We start from the raw sequence: 13,112 nt of genomic DNA on the forward strand, positions 1-13,112 counted from the left end.
CCTTACATCGCTCATACCGTTTTCCACAAGCAAAGTCCACATTAGATTGCAGCTAAAACCACATCTTCTGAGCGACTTTATCTAATGTGCTGTAACGCGCCTACAGTTCTTTTAAATGGTTTCCCTGTGCCCTTGTCGCTGTTATTTCTGGATGAGCATCAATTCTAGTATGATCATATTTTTTTCTAGTATGTTAATATGCTAATATATTTTAACATCTACAGTAGTCGGCAAATTCAATGATTTATCTTTCTAGCACTTCAACACAGAAGGAACAGTTGTACACAGCTTAGAATCCCGCAGTGCAGCAAATGTACTCCTGCTGCTGCTCTGCCCGGTAACTTATTAAAACTTCAGTCTCACGCCAGCTGCCTGCCAAACTATTCGCATTCCTCTCTCCTTCCCTGCCTCCTTCTCTAATGCTGTACCAGTTTTCCCAGGCAGGACTTGAAAACCTGCATCCTTTGGACTGCTGTTCTCTGCTGGGTGTTTCAGTGCCTGGGAGGAGAGCATGGAGCTGCTAGGAATTCCATCAACAGGATGAGAGAGGTTCCCCACTTTTACTCCTGTTTACACGGCTTGGTTCACTGACTGACTGACTGGCTCGCTGACTTACTGACTGACTGGCTCGCTGACTGACTCACACAAAGTGAACATGCAGCCAGATAGCGGTCTTTCTCTGTTCGCCTGCCTCTCTCTCTTCCTCCTTCTTTGTCTCTCTCTCTCTATCCCTCGCTGTCTCTATCTCTCCACCTCTGTCTCTTTCTCCCTCCCTATCTCTCTCCCCTGGTCCTCTCCTTCCTTTCTTCTAGTAGTCCCTCCCCTTGTATGAAATAAGAGTCTACGGGTCTAAACTACATACAACCTACTCAGCTTTCCAGCAAAGAACATTTGCCTTCACCAACTGTGGGTCAAAATAAGTTTACCATACTTGACGGCACATGGAGGGACAAACCTATCATTAGCTAGGAATTTGCTTTAGCCACACCTGGGTACGCACACGCACACACACACAATACAAAACTTTGAGAACACACAAAAGTTGAGGTCTGAAAAACACAAGACGATGGTTTTTGTTTCCCCCTTTCTTCTCTGAAAACATCTTTGTCCGTTGAATGTAAAAAATGAACTGAGGCGCTCTGGGACACATCTCAGAGACAATGATATGGTACTACTAAAATAACTGAGGGGTATGAAGCCAGTGCAAAACATCATGTACGACATCTGTGCACAATTAACACAGGGCTTTCCAAGGAATGATGAAGTACATTTGTGTCAGACATTACAGTTGTAACTAAACACCCTGCAAACAGAACATGAAGGGGCAGGTCTGTTGTCTCCTGCATCACCATCAGAGGGGTTACAGGAGGCAGGTCTGTTATCTCCTGCATCACCATCAGAGGGGTTACAGGAGGCAGGTCTGTTATCTCCTGCATCACCATCAGAGGGGTTACAGGAGGTAGGTCTGTTATCTCCTGCATCACCATCAGAGGGGTTACAGGAGGCAGGTCTGTTATCTCCTGCATCACCATCAGAGGGGTTACAGGAGGCAGGTCTGTTATCTCCTGCATCACCATCAGAGGGGTTACAGGAGGCAGGTCTGTTATCTTCTGCATCACCATCAGAGGGGTTACAGGAGGCAGGACTGTTATCTCCTACATCACCATCAGAGGGGTTACAGGAGGCAGGTCTGTTATCTCCTGCATCACCATCAGAGGGGTTACAGGAGGCAGGTCTGTTATCTCCTGCATCGCCATCAGAGGGGTTACAGGAGGCAGGTCTGTTATCTCCTGCATCGCCATCAGAGGGGTTACAGGAGGCAGGTCTGTTATCTCCTGCATCGCCATCAGAGGGGTTACAGGAGGCAGGTCTGTTATCTCCTGCATCGCCATCAGAGGGGTTACAGGAGGCAGGTCTGTTATCTCCTGCATCACCATCAGAGGGGTTACAGGAGGCAGGTCTGTACAATGATTATGTGTGTGTGTGTGTGAGGTATAGGTGTGGTTTGTGTGTGTGTGGTATGTGTGTATGTATATATAGTGTGCGTGTGTGCTTGTATATGTGTGTGGTATGTGTGTGTGTGGTGTGTGTGGTATGTGTGTGTGTGTGTGTGGTTTGTGTGTATGTATATATATATAGTGTGTGTGTGTGTGCTTGTATATGTGTGTGGTATGTGTGTATGTATATATATAGTGTGTATGTGTGTGGTTTGTGTGTATGTATATATAGTGTGTGTGTGTGGTTTGTGTGTATGTATATACAGTGGGGCAAAAAAGTATTTAGTCAGCCACCAATTACACGGATCAGTCGTCCTGGTCCCTTTGTAGAACAGCCCCAAAGCATGATGTTTCCACCCCCATGCTTCACAGTAGGTATGGTGTTCTTTGGATGCAACTCAGCATTCTTTGTCCTCCAAACACAACGAGTTGAGTTTTTACCAAAAAGTTATATTTGGGTTTCATATGACCATATGACATTCTCCCAATCTTCTTCTGGATCATCCAAATGCTCTCTAGCAAACTTCAGACGGGCCTGGACATGTACTGGCTTAAGCAGAGGAACACGTCTGGCACTGCAGGATTTGAGTCCCTGGCGGCGTAGTGTGTTATTGATGGTAGGCTTTGTTACTTTGGTCCCAGCTCTCTGCAGGTCATTCACTAGGTCCCCCTGTGTGTTTCTGGGATTTTTGCTCACCATTCTTGTTGTCATTTTGACCCCACGGGGTGAGATCTTGCGTGGAGCCCCAGATCGAGGGAGATTATCAGTGGTCTTGTATGTCTTCCATTTCCTAATAATTGCTCCCACAGTTGATTTCTTCAAACCAAGCTGCTTACCAATTGCAGATTCAGTCTTCCCAGCCTGGTGCAGGTCTACAATTTTGTTTCTGGTGTCCTTTGACAGCTCTTTGGTCTTGGCCATAGTGGAGTTTGGAGTGTGACTGTTGTGGACAGGTGTCTTTTATACTGATAACAAGTTCAAACAGGTGCCATTAATACAGGTAACGAGTGGAGGACAGAGGAGTCTCTTAAAGAAGAAGTTACAGGGTATATAACAAAGTATTGAGATAAACTTTGGTTATTGGCCAAATACTTATTTTCCACCATAATTTGCAAATAAATTCATAAAAAATCCTACAATGTGATTTTCTTCTCATTTTGTCAGTCATAGTTGAAGTGTACCTATGATGCAAATTACAGGCCTTTCTCATTGTTTTAAGTGGGAGAACTTGCACAATTGGTGGCTGACTAAATACTTTTTGCCCCACAGTATAGTGTGTGTGTTATTACCAGGAAACGTTCCTCATGCTCCAGCCACCGCTGGTCCTCCTCCATCTGCTGCTGTTGCATCATCAGCTGTTCCTCCATCAGGAGGGGGGGCAGAACCTGACCCATCACCTGCATGTCCAGAGACCCCCTGTCCTGAGACAGACAGACACACAGAGAGAGAGAAAGAGAGAGAGAGAGAGACAGAGAGAGAGAGAGAGAGAGAGAGACAGAGAGAGAGAGAGACAGACAGACAGAGAGACAGACAGACAGAGAGAGAGAAAGACAGAGAGACAGAGAGAAAGACAGAGAGACAGAGAGACAGACAGAGAGGGACAGAGAGACGGACAGAGACAGACAGAGAGAGACAGAGAGACAGACAGAGAGACAGACAGAGAGACAGACAGAGAGACAGACAGAGAGGACAGACAGACAGACAGACAGACAGACAGACAGACAGACAGACAGACAGACAGACAGACAGAAAAAGAGAGATTGAGAGAGAGAGAAAGAGAGAGAGATAGAGAATCAATGTATTGTCCCTCACCAACCTAAATCGCTACTACAGTACCATCTTGTTATTGGGAGCACCAGGTGTACAACACTGGTCCATCCCCGGATCCTTACCTCCATGTTGGGGGACCACATGGGGAGGTCCTGCTGCCGGTGGTGGTTCCAGGTGTCCTGGGGATCGTGGGAAGCCTGGGGAGGGTACATCCCACTGGTGATGGAAGGCATGCCGTGGGGGCCTGGGTATCCTGCCATCTGGGAAGGACAGGGTCCTTTGAATTAGTAATGTATCTACTTAGATCAGGAACAACCAAAATCCGAACGACAAAAACAGAATCCCATGACATCTCGGGAAAGGCCTGTTATAACTACTGTATAAACACAGGGTACTGTCTCATGCCTCTCTGTCAGTGTGTTGTAGTAGCTAGGCTACCTGCTAGTGGTTATGTTGTTATAACTACTTTATAACACAATGTACCAGCTCTCCTTGCTCTACCTGCTAGTGGTTATACTGTTATAACTACTTTATAACACAATGTACCAGCTCTCCTTGCTCTACCTGCTAGTGGTTATGCTGTTATAACTACTTTATAACACAATGTACCAGCTCTCCTTGCTCTACCTGCTAGTGGTTATACTGTTATAACTACTTTATAACACAATGTACCAGCTCTCCTTGCTCTACCTGCTAGTGGTTATGCTGTTATAACTACTTTATAACACAATGTACCAGCTCTCCTTGCTCTACCTGCTAGTGGTTATGCTGTTATAACTACTTTATAACACAATGATCCAGCTCTCCTTGCTCTACCTGCTAGTGGTTATACTGTTATAACTATTTTATAACACAATGTACCAGCTCTCCTTGCTCTACCTGCTAGTGGTTATGCTGTTATAACTACTTTATAACACAATGTACCAGCTCTCCTTGCTCTACCTGCTAGTGGTTATGCTGTTATAACTACTTTATAACACAATGTACCAGCTCTCCTTGCTCTACCTGCTAGTGGTTATACTGTTATAACTACTTTATAACACAATGTACCAGCTCTCCTTGCTCTACCTGCTAGTGGTTATGCTGTTATAACTACTTTATAACACAATGTACCAGCTCTCCTTGCTCTACCTGCTAGTGGTTATGCTGTTATAACTACTTTATAACACAATGTACCAGCTCTCCTTGCTCTACCTGCTAGTGGTTATGCTGTTATAACTACTTTATAACACAATGTACCAGCTCTCCTTGCTCTACCTGCTAGTGGTTATGCTGTTATAACTACTTTATAACACAATGTACCAGCTCTCCTTGCTCTACCTGCTAGTGGTTATGCTGTTATAACTACTTTATAACACAATGTAATGCTCTACCCAGTTATAACTACTTTATAACACAATGTACCAGCTCTCCTTGCTCTACCTGCTAGTGGTTATGCTGTTATAACTACTTTATAACACAATGTACCAGCTCTCCTTGCTCTACCTGCTAGTGGTTATGCTGTTATAACTACTTTATAACACAATGTACCAGCTCTCCTTGCTCTACCTGCTAGTGGTTATGCTGTTATAACTTTACTTGCTCTCCTTGTCTAGTGGTTATGTAACACTGTTATAAGCTCTAACACCTTGCACACCAGAGTGGTTATGCTGTTATAACTACTTTATAACACAATGTACCAGCCAGCTGCCTACCTGTTCCTCTGTTATCTACTTTATAGGTTTCTACCTGCTAGTGGTGGTTTGCCTGTTATAAGTGGTTAGTTTATAAACACAATGTACCAGCTCTCCCACCTGCTGTGGTTATGCTGTTATAACTACTTTATAACCTGCATTGTTTGCTAGTGGTTATACTGGGGTTACCTGCTGTGGTTTCTGTTATAACTACTTTATACAGCACTTTATACCTGCTAGTGGTCAGTTATAACTGATATAACACAATACTTGCTCTACCTGCTAGCTGTTATCTACTTTATAACACAATGTACCAAATCCTTGCTCTACCTTGATGCTGTTTTGTACCAGCTCTTTGATTTGTTATAACTACTTTATAACACAATGTACCAGCTCTCCTTGCTCTACCTGCTAGTGGTTATGCTGTTATAACTACTTTATAACACAATGTACCAGCTCTCCTTGCTCTACCTGCTCGTGGTTATGCTGTTATAAGTAATTTATAACACAATGTACCAGCTCTCCTTGCTCTACCTGGTAGTGGGTGGGCTGCCCCTGGTGCTGTGGGCTGGGGTAGAACCCCTCACTGGAGCGTGGGCTGGGGTATCCTGGTCTGCTGGGCTATAGAGAGAGAGAGACAGAGAGCCCTGTTACTAGGTGCACACACACACACACACACACACACACACACACACACACACACACACACACACACACACACACACACACACACACACACACACACACACACACACACACACACACACACACACACACACAATACAGATGCAATGTAAAAGGGAAACAAAGAAAGGCTATGAAACAAGCAGGCGGTTTAGTTCAACATTCACAAAAGAGTTATATGAGAGTTCTGGTGTTGGACTTAGTAGAGTTGATGGTTATTTTTGGTGCGGGATGGGGGATGGGGGGGTAGAATAATCATCTCCAATTCAGGGTGACATGTTGATAGGCAGGCAGGCAACAATCTCCTCCTCCACTGAGCATTGCACTCAGACTTTCCTTATATTTAATCATAGTGAGACATCTACCTTACAGACCTTTTCACAGTAAGCTTCTCGAGGCCAAACCTCCCGATTAGCAAAAGACAGTGAACGAAACAGAACAGGCTGTAAGTTACAACATGTGACAACACGGTGGACATGAAACAGGAAATGATGTGCAAGTTACAGAGTTCAGATACTCATTTAGAATACGTACAATAGACACATTCTACATGGTTGTACACAACGTTGGGATGGCTAAGATGACGACAACGGAAGCATCAACCAACCGTGTTGAAAAAGGACCAATGAGAGCAGCATGTTTTCATGGTAGAATGACAGTAGATTGCATCATCCAAAGATCTGGTGGGAGGAGACGTCACCCTGCTGTACAGTACTGCATACTGCATCCCAAATGGAACCCTGTTCCCTAACATAGTGCCCTTCTTTCCACCAGAGGCCTATGGGCCCAGGTCAAAAGTAGTGCACTACATAGGGAAAAGGGGTGCCATTTGGGACAACGATTATACAAGCATCCTACACAGGCTCTGAAAGTGAGTGACAACCTGAGGACATTTCCACAGCATTTCCCCCTCAAGGCCAAGGCACATTGTGTTAGCATGTGTTAAGACAACATGTCGCTTTCCAAACAGCTTAGTGTCACAATATTCAACAAATAAAATCACTAAATCTACGATGGACCAAAACATTATTTAATTCTAAATGTAAGTTCATGTTACTCTAGTGTGTTTGCCATCATATTCAGTGTAAGTATTTAGCCCACAGCTTTGAACAAATCCACAATAATCATCTAACTAGATTTGAAGCCATTTTGTGTCTCTTGTCAAAGTGAAATAGCACTATAATGGATCACTGTTGCATCCTAACAGGAGCCCTATGAGAAACAACCAGTGATTTCTCTACATAACTTGACACTGAAATCCCTGGATTGGAGCTGGACAGTGTCCTGCCCTGCTGTGTGTCTTTCAGAGAGACACCACTAGACTGGCGTATGTCAAAACCTTTACATCTCTGATCTATTTAATGCTGTGGCCCTCTGTCCTGTCTCACCGGCATGTATGGATCTGTGGACTGCATGGGTCAGCTGCTGCTTTTGGAGTGGCTGCAGCCTGTCAGTGTGGAGGTGGGGGTAGAGGACCTGACAACCGCAGGGGGCATGGAGGGTGTAGTACAGCCTGTCAGTGTGGAGGTGGGGGTAGAGGACCTGACAACAGCAGGGGGCATGGAGGGTGTAGTACTAGCTGTGGTGGGGAAGGGGGTGCTCGCCAAAGCACAGGGAGGGCTGAGAGCCAAAGCACAGGGGGGCTGAGAGGCAAAGCACAGGGAGGGCTGAGAGCCAAAGCACAGGGAGGGCTGAGAGACAAAGCACAGGGAGGGCTGAAAGCCAAAGCACAGGGAGGGCTGAAAGGCAAAGCACAGGGAGGGCTGAGAGACAAAGCACAGGGAGGGCTGAGAGCCAAAGCACAGGGAGGGCTGAGAGACAAAGCACAGGGAGGGCTGAGAGACAAAGCACAGGGAGGGCTGAGAGACAAAGCACAGGGAGGGCTGAGAGCCAAAGCACAGGGAGGGCTGAGAGCCAAAGCACAGGGAGGGCTGAGAGACAAAGCACAGGGAGGGCTGAGAGCCAAAGCACAGGGAGGGCTGAGAGACAAAGCACAGGGAGGGCTGAGAGACAAAGCACAGGGAGGGCTGAGAGCCAAAGCACAGGGAGGGCTGAGAGCCAAAGCACAGGGAGGGCTGAGAGACAAAGCACAGGGAGGGCTGAGAGCCAAAGCACAGGGAGGGCTGAGAGACAAAGCACAGGGAGGGCTGAGAGCCAAAGCACAGGGAGGGCTGAGAGACAAAGCACAGGGAGGGCTGAGAGACAAAGCACAGGGAGGTATAGCATGATGATGATGACACAGACAGACGGACAGACAGACAGACAGACGGGAGGGACCGGACAGACGGGAGGGACCAGACAGACAAGACGGAGGGAGACAAGGGAACAGAGACACTGAGACACAGGGAGATGTGGTCAGACACACAGACAGAGCACAACAAGCACATTGAGACATGATGGAACATTGCTGAAGACAAAGCCAGCTAGGTGATAAGCTGTAAGCAGAGAGCTGGTAGAGGAACTAATGGGGGCGGAGAGCAGGGTCGTCAGTGGGGGAAAACAGCAAGGTAGTCACTAAGGGGGGGACAGTGTAGTCACATAAAATAGTCTCTTGATAAAATGGTCCCCTGAAAAATAGTCCCTTGATAAAATAGTCTCTTGATAAAATAGTTCCCATCAATAGTCATCACACAGTATTAGAAGAGAAATGGTGGTTTTAAACTCAGCAAAAAAAGAAACATCCCTTTTTCAGGACCCTGTCTTTCAAAGATAATTTGTAAAAATCCAAATAACTTCACAGATCTTCATTGTAAAGGGTTTAAACCCTGTTTCCCATGCTTGTTCAATGAACCATAAACAATTAATGAACATGCACCTGTGGAATGGTCGTTAACACACTAACAGCTTACAGATGGTAGGCAATTAAGGTCACAGTTATGAAAACTTAGGACACTAAAGAGGCCTTTCTACTGACTCTGAAAAACACCAAAAGAAAGATGCCTAGGTTCCCTGCTCATCTGCATGAACGTGCCTTAAGCATGCTGCAAGGAGGCATGAGGACTGCAGATGTGGCCAGGGCAATAAATTGCAGTGTCCGTACTGAGACGCCTAAAACAGCGCTACAGGGAGACAGGATGGACAGCTGATCATCCTCGCAGTGACTGACCACGTGTAACAACACTCTGCACAGGATTGGTACATCCGAACATCACACCTGCGGGACAGGTACAGGATGGCAACAACAACTGCTCAATTTATACCAGGAACGCACAATCCCTCCATCAGTGCTTAGACTGTCCACATTAGGCTGAGAGAGGCTGGACTGAGGGCTTGTAGGCCTGTTGTAAGGCAGGTCCTCACCAGACATCACCGGCAACAACGTCGCCTATGGGCACAAACCCACCCAGTCACTGGACCAGACAGGACTGGCAAAAAGTGCTCTTCACTGACGAGTCGCGGTTTTGTCTCACCAGAGGCGATGGTCGGATTCTGGTTTTATCGTCGAAGGAATGAGCGTTACACCAAGGCCTGTACTCTGGAGCGGGATCGATTTGGAGGTGGAGGGTCCGTCGTGGTCTGGGGCGATGTGTCACAGCATCATCGGACTGAGCTTGTTGTCATTGCAGGCAATCTCAACACTATGCGTTACAAGGAAGACATCCTCCTCCCTCATGTGGTACCCTTCCTGCAGGCTCATCTTGACATGACCCTCCAGCATGACAATGCCACCAGCCATACTGCTCATTCTGTGTGTGATTTCCTGCAAGACAGGAATGTCGGTGTTCTGCCATGGCCAGCGAAGAGCCCAGGTCTCAATCCCATTGAGCACGTCTGGGACCTGTTGGATCGGAGGGTGAGGGCTAGGGCCATTCCCCACAGAATTGTCCGGGAACTTGCAGGTGCCTTGGTGGAAGAGTGGGGTAACATCTCACAGCAAGAACTGGCAAATCTGGTGCAGTCCATGAGGAGAAGATGCAGTGCAGTACTTAATGCAGCTGGTGACCACACCAGATACTGACTGTTACTTTTGACCCCTCTTTGTTCAGGGACACATTTCTGTTAGTCACATATCTGTGGAACTTGTTCAGTTTATGTCTCAGTTATTGAATCTTGCTTTGTTCATACAAATATTTACGGACGTTAAGTTTGCTGAAAATAAACGCAGTTGACAGTGAGAAGGCGTTTCTTTTTTGGCTGAGTTGATATGGTGGCTGTACACAGAGCTGTTCAGTCACAGCAGCCAGCAGTGTTTGTCCATGGTGGAGACTAGTTCCTGAGAATAGGACCATGAGTTAACAATAGATAAGGCTTTAGATAAGGCGAACAGCTGCAGCAGAGAGAAAACTGGGAACAGAAATTACATTAGTATATCAGATAGAAAATGAAAGCTCTCTAAATAACATTAGAGGATGGAAGAGGTGAAGCTACGAAGAACGTTTCCCTCAGAATAATGTCTAACGGACAGACAGTCTGACCAACAGAACTGAAATTGTGGCTCCAAGCATGTAGACCCCACCTGACTCTATGTGTAATTCCTGAGGGAGTCACTGACTAAAGCTTCAAGCTTGACTGTACTGTTGTATTTATGTACAGTGTTTACAGATGTCATACCATGAAAACTCCTCTTGTAATGTGAGCAGCCAACTGACAGACTGACTGCCAAGATAGGTGTTGATGATGACGTCTGTGACCTCCACGTGGCCAAGGCATAAAGTTGCTGTGTGTGTGTGTGTCTATTAATGTGCTTCTGTGTGTTGTGTGTCTATTAATGTGCTTCTGTGTGTGTGTGTCTATTAATGTGCTTCTGTGTGTGTGTGTCTATTAATGTGCTTCTGTGTGTGTGGTGTGTGTGTGTCTATTAATGTACTGCTGTGTATGTATAAAAGTGTGCATGTGACTCTCTATCTGTGTGTGTGTGTGTGTGTGTGTGTGTGTGTGTGTGTGTGTGTGTGTGTGTGTGTGTGTGTGTGTGTGTGTGTGTGTGTGTGTGTGTGTGTGTGTGTGTGTGTGTGTGTGTGTGTGTGTGTGCAAGCTCTTACTTTAGGCGGCGCCTCGTCGGACCCCCCTGAGTCCCAGGACACGGAGACCTGACGTCTCATCTCCATACGTGTCCTCTCCTTCTGCTGGAGCTTCTCCTCCTCCAATATCTGACTGCAGAGAGACAGAACAAACCACTGTCACTGTGTGTGTGTGTGTGTGTGTGTGTGTGTGTGTGTGTGTGTGTGTGTGTGTGTGTGTGTGTGTGTGTGTGTGTGTGTGTGTGTGTGTGTGTGTGTGTGTGTGTGTGATACTATCAGACTTCTGGAGTCAGGAACATAACTATAGTTTAGTTCAGTTTAGCATCTCCTAAGACCTAAACCTGTGGTGCTGTGGCTTTGAGAGGGGAGAGACGAGGATGAGAGATACCCTGTATAAACACTGTAGAGGTTATTGTACTGTACTGTTACTGTACAAGGTGACAGGTTTCCCCACTAGAATTCAGGGATGGATATTGTTGCAGCGTAGCTACAGCCACAAGGTCCATGTCCTTCACTGTTAAGTCCTGCTACGTTCTGATGGTTTAGTTTCCAGAGCTGTCCTGTTAGCTGACAGGGTGGGTTTCACACAGCTGACTACTACAACAACCTTCCCCTGTAACCAGCTACATCCTCTTGCCCTGAGCTACAGTACATAGGATGCATACCAAATGGCTCCCTATTTCCTATATAGTGCACTACTTTTGACCAGAGCTCTATGGGCCTTGTTTAAAGTAGTGCACTATAAAGGGAATAGGGAGCCTTTTGAGAGTCAGACAATATGGTACACACACAGGACATTAAGGAATACAGAGTAGGGAAAGCAGACAGCGGTCCCCCTCCACCCAGCCTGGATCTGCTACAGTGATGTTATGCCTCTGGTCCACAGCACATGGAAACCCATTGGACAGGCACTAAAAGAGGGGAAACTGCTCAAACACATGAACCAGCGCCCCTCCCCTCAGACCTGCAATAGCCATTAGAGGAATAAGCCATTTATAGAAGCACACAATGAGAGGAGATGTGGGTCGACTCTACTGTACTGTTCTGTACTGTTCTGACAATACCTTTCAGCCAGCATTAACTCAGACCCCAATGTTCTGTGATCTATTCTCCGTTCTGTCGTCCAATGTCCAGTCTGAACAGAATGCAGGCAATTCACTGAGCCAAACATTCTTCTGGATGCTGAGAACTCTGGAGTGTCTCCTCCCAGCTAAACAAAGAACAGATATGAAGTGGAGGGTCCTCCAGCATAAATACAGGCAATAAACTGTGTCCCATGACCCCACAGTCTCTCTCTGTCCCTCACACTCCCTCTCTCCCTCTCTCCCTCTCTCTGTCTTTCTCTCAGGGAGGGAGGGCTATTTGTGGAAACAGCATTAGTCCTAGCTGCCATGCTGCCTTTGTACCTCTGTTCTTTACTGACCAGATCAGTCACTCGATATAGTCTTCATTCACAGTCTCTCTCTGTCCCTCACACTCCCTCTCTCCCTCTCTCTGTCTTTCTCTCAGGGAGGGAGGGCTATTTGTGGAAACAGCATTAGTCCTAGCTGCCATGCTGCCTTTGTACCTCTGTTCTTTACTGACCAGATCAGTCACTCGATATAGTCTTCATTCACAGTCGCTGCTGTCCTTGTCTGTTGCTAAGGCTAGAACTGAGATGGAAAACAATCATTTCCCATAATGCCCCTTCATCCTGGAACATGCTTCAGAAGATTGTAAAGTTAGAGGAGTTAGTGTCTTTGCCAGTTAAGACTCTGATTGACAACACTGTTGGTGAAAACTGCAGTTGTTTCTTATCTTCAATTGTATCTTTAACTTGTGACACTTTGTCTTTTGTGTGTATTCTGTATTTTTCTGTGATGTTTTATGGACACGCTGCTATTTCCCTGTTTTGCCTTCTTGCCAGGTCTCCCTCGCAAAATAGGGTTTTAAACTCAATGTGTTTAACCTGGTTAAATAAAGGTTAAATAAATAAATAATGTGTGATAGCAGCAGTAAATCAGACAAGAACAATAAGATGGGGACCACC

At 46.1% G+C, this 13,112-nt stretch overlaps 1 protein-coding gene and 2 long non-coding RNA genes across 7 annotated transcripts in view; 1 reads left to right on the top strand and 2 right to left on the bottom strand.

Moving 5' to 3' along the window:
- Positions 1–13,112, bottom strand: part of LOC118381619 (focal adhesion kinase 1-like) — a 56,375-nt gene that overhangs the window by 16,547 nt on the left and 26,716 nt on the right. The window contains exons 9-12 of the mRNA XM_052505397.1: positions 11,105–11,216; positions 5,976–6,062; positions 3,891–4,028; positions 3,288–3,419 (exon numbers count right to left, since the gene is read on the bottom strand). Of these exons, the coding sequence (XP_052361357.1) occupies positions 3,288–3,419; positions 3,891–4,028; positions 5,976–6,062; positions 11,105–11,216 (469 nt within the window). The remainder of the gene's footprint in view (positions 1–3,287; positions 3,420–3,890; positions 4,029–5,975; positions 6,063–11,104; positions 11,217–13,112) is intronic.
- LOC127921798 (uncharacterized) lies at positions 1,250–2,133 on the top strand. Of its 4 annotated transcripts, none has more exons than XR_008109608.1 (3): positions 1,250–1,373; positions 1,464–1,598; positions 1,644–2,133. It is a non-coding gene; the product is annotated as an uncharacterized LOC127921798 (long non-coding RNA). The 4 variants fall into 4 exon arrangements; XR_008109609.1 differs by having other exon boundaries at positions 1,277–1,418; positions 1,464–1,688; positions 1,734–2,133; XR_008109607.1 differs by having other exon boundaries at positions 1,277–1,418.
- Positions 4,148–5,328, bottom strand: LOC127921800 (uncharacterized). 2 transcript variants are annotated; one of them, XR_008109614.1, is made up of 3 exons: positions 5,191–5,328; positions 4,648–4,773; positions 4,148–4,521 (listed from the first exon to the last, which is right to left on the bottom strand). It is a non-coding gene; the product is annotated as an uncharacterized LOC127921800 (long non-coding RNA). The 2 variants fall into 2 exon arrangements; XR_008109613.1 differs by lacking the exon at positions 5,191–5,328 and adding an exon at positions 4,837–5,108.

Source organism: Oncorhynchus keta, unplaced genomic scaffold (genome assembly GCF_023373465.1).
Source record: "Oncorhynchus keta strain PuntledgeMale-10-30-2019 unplaced genomic scaffold, Oket_V2 Un_contig_23566_pilon_pilon, whole genome shotgun sequence".
NCBI classification, from domain to species: Eukaryota; Metazoa; Chordata; class Actinopteri; order Salmoniformes; family Salmonidae; genus Oncorhynchus; species Oncorhynchus keta.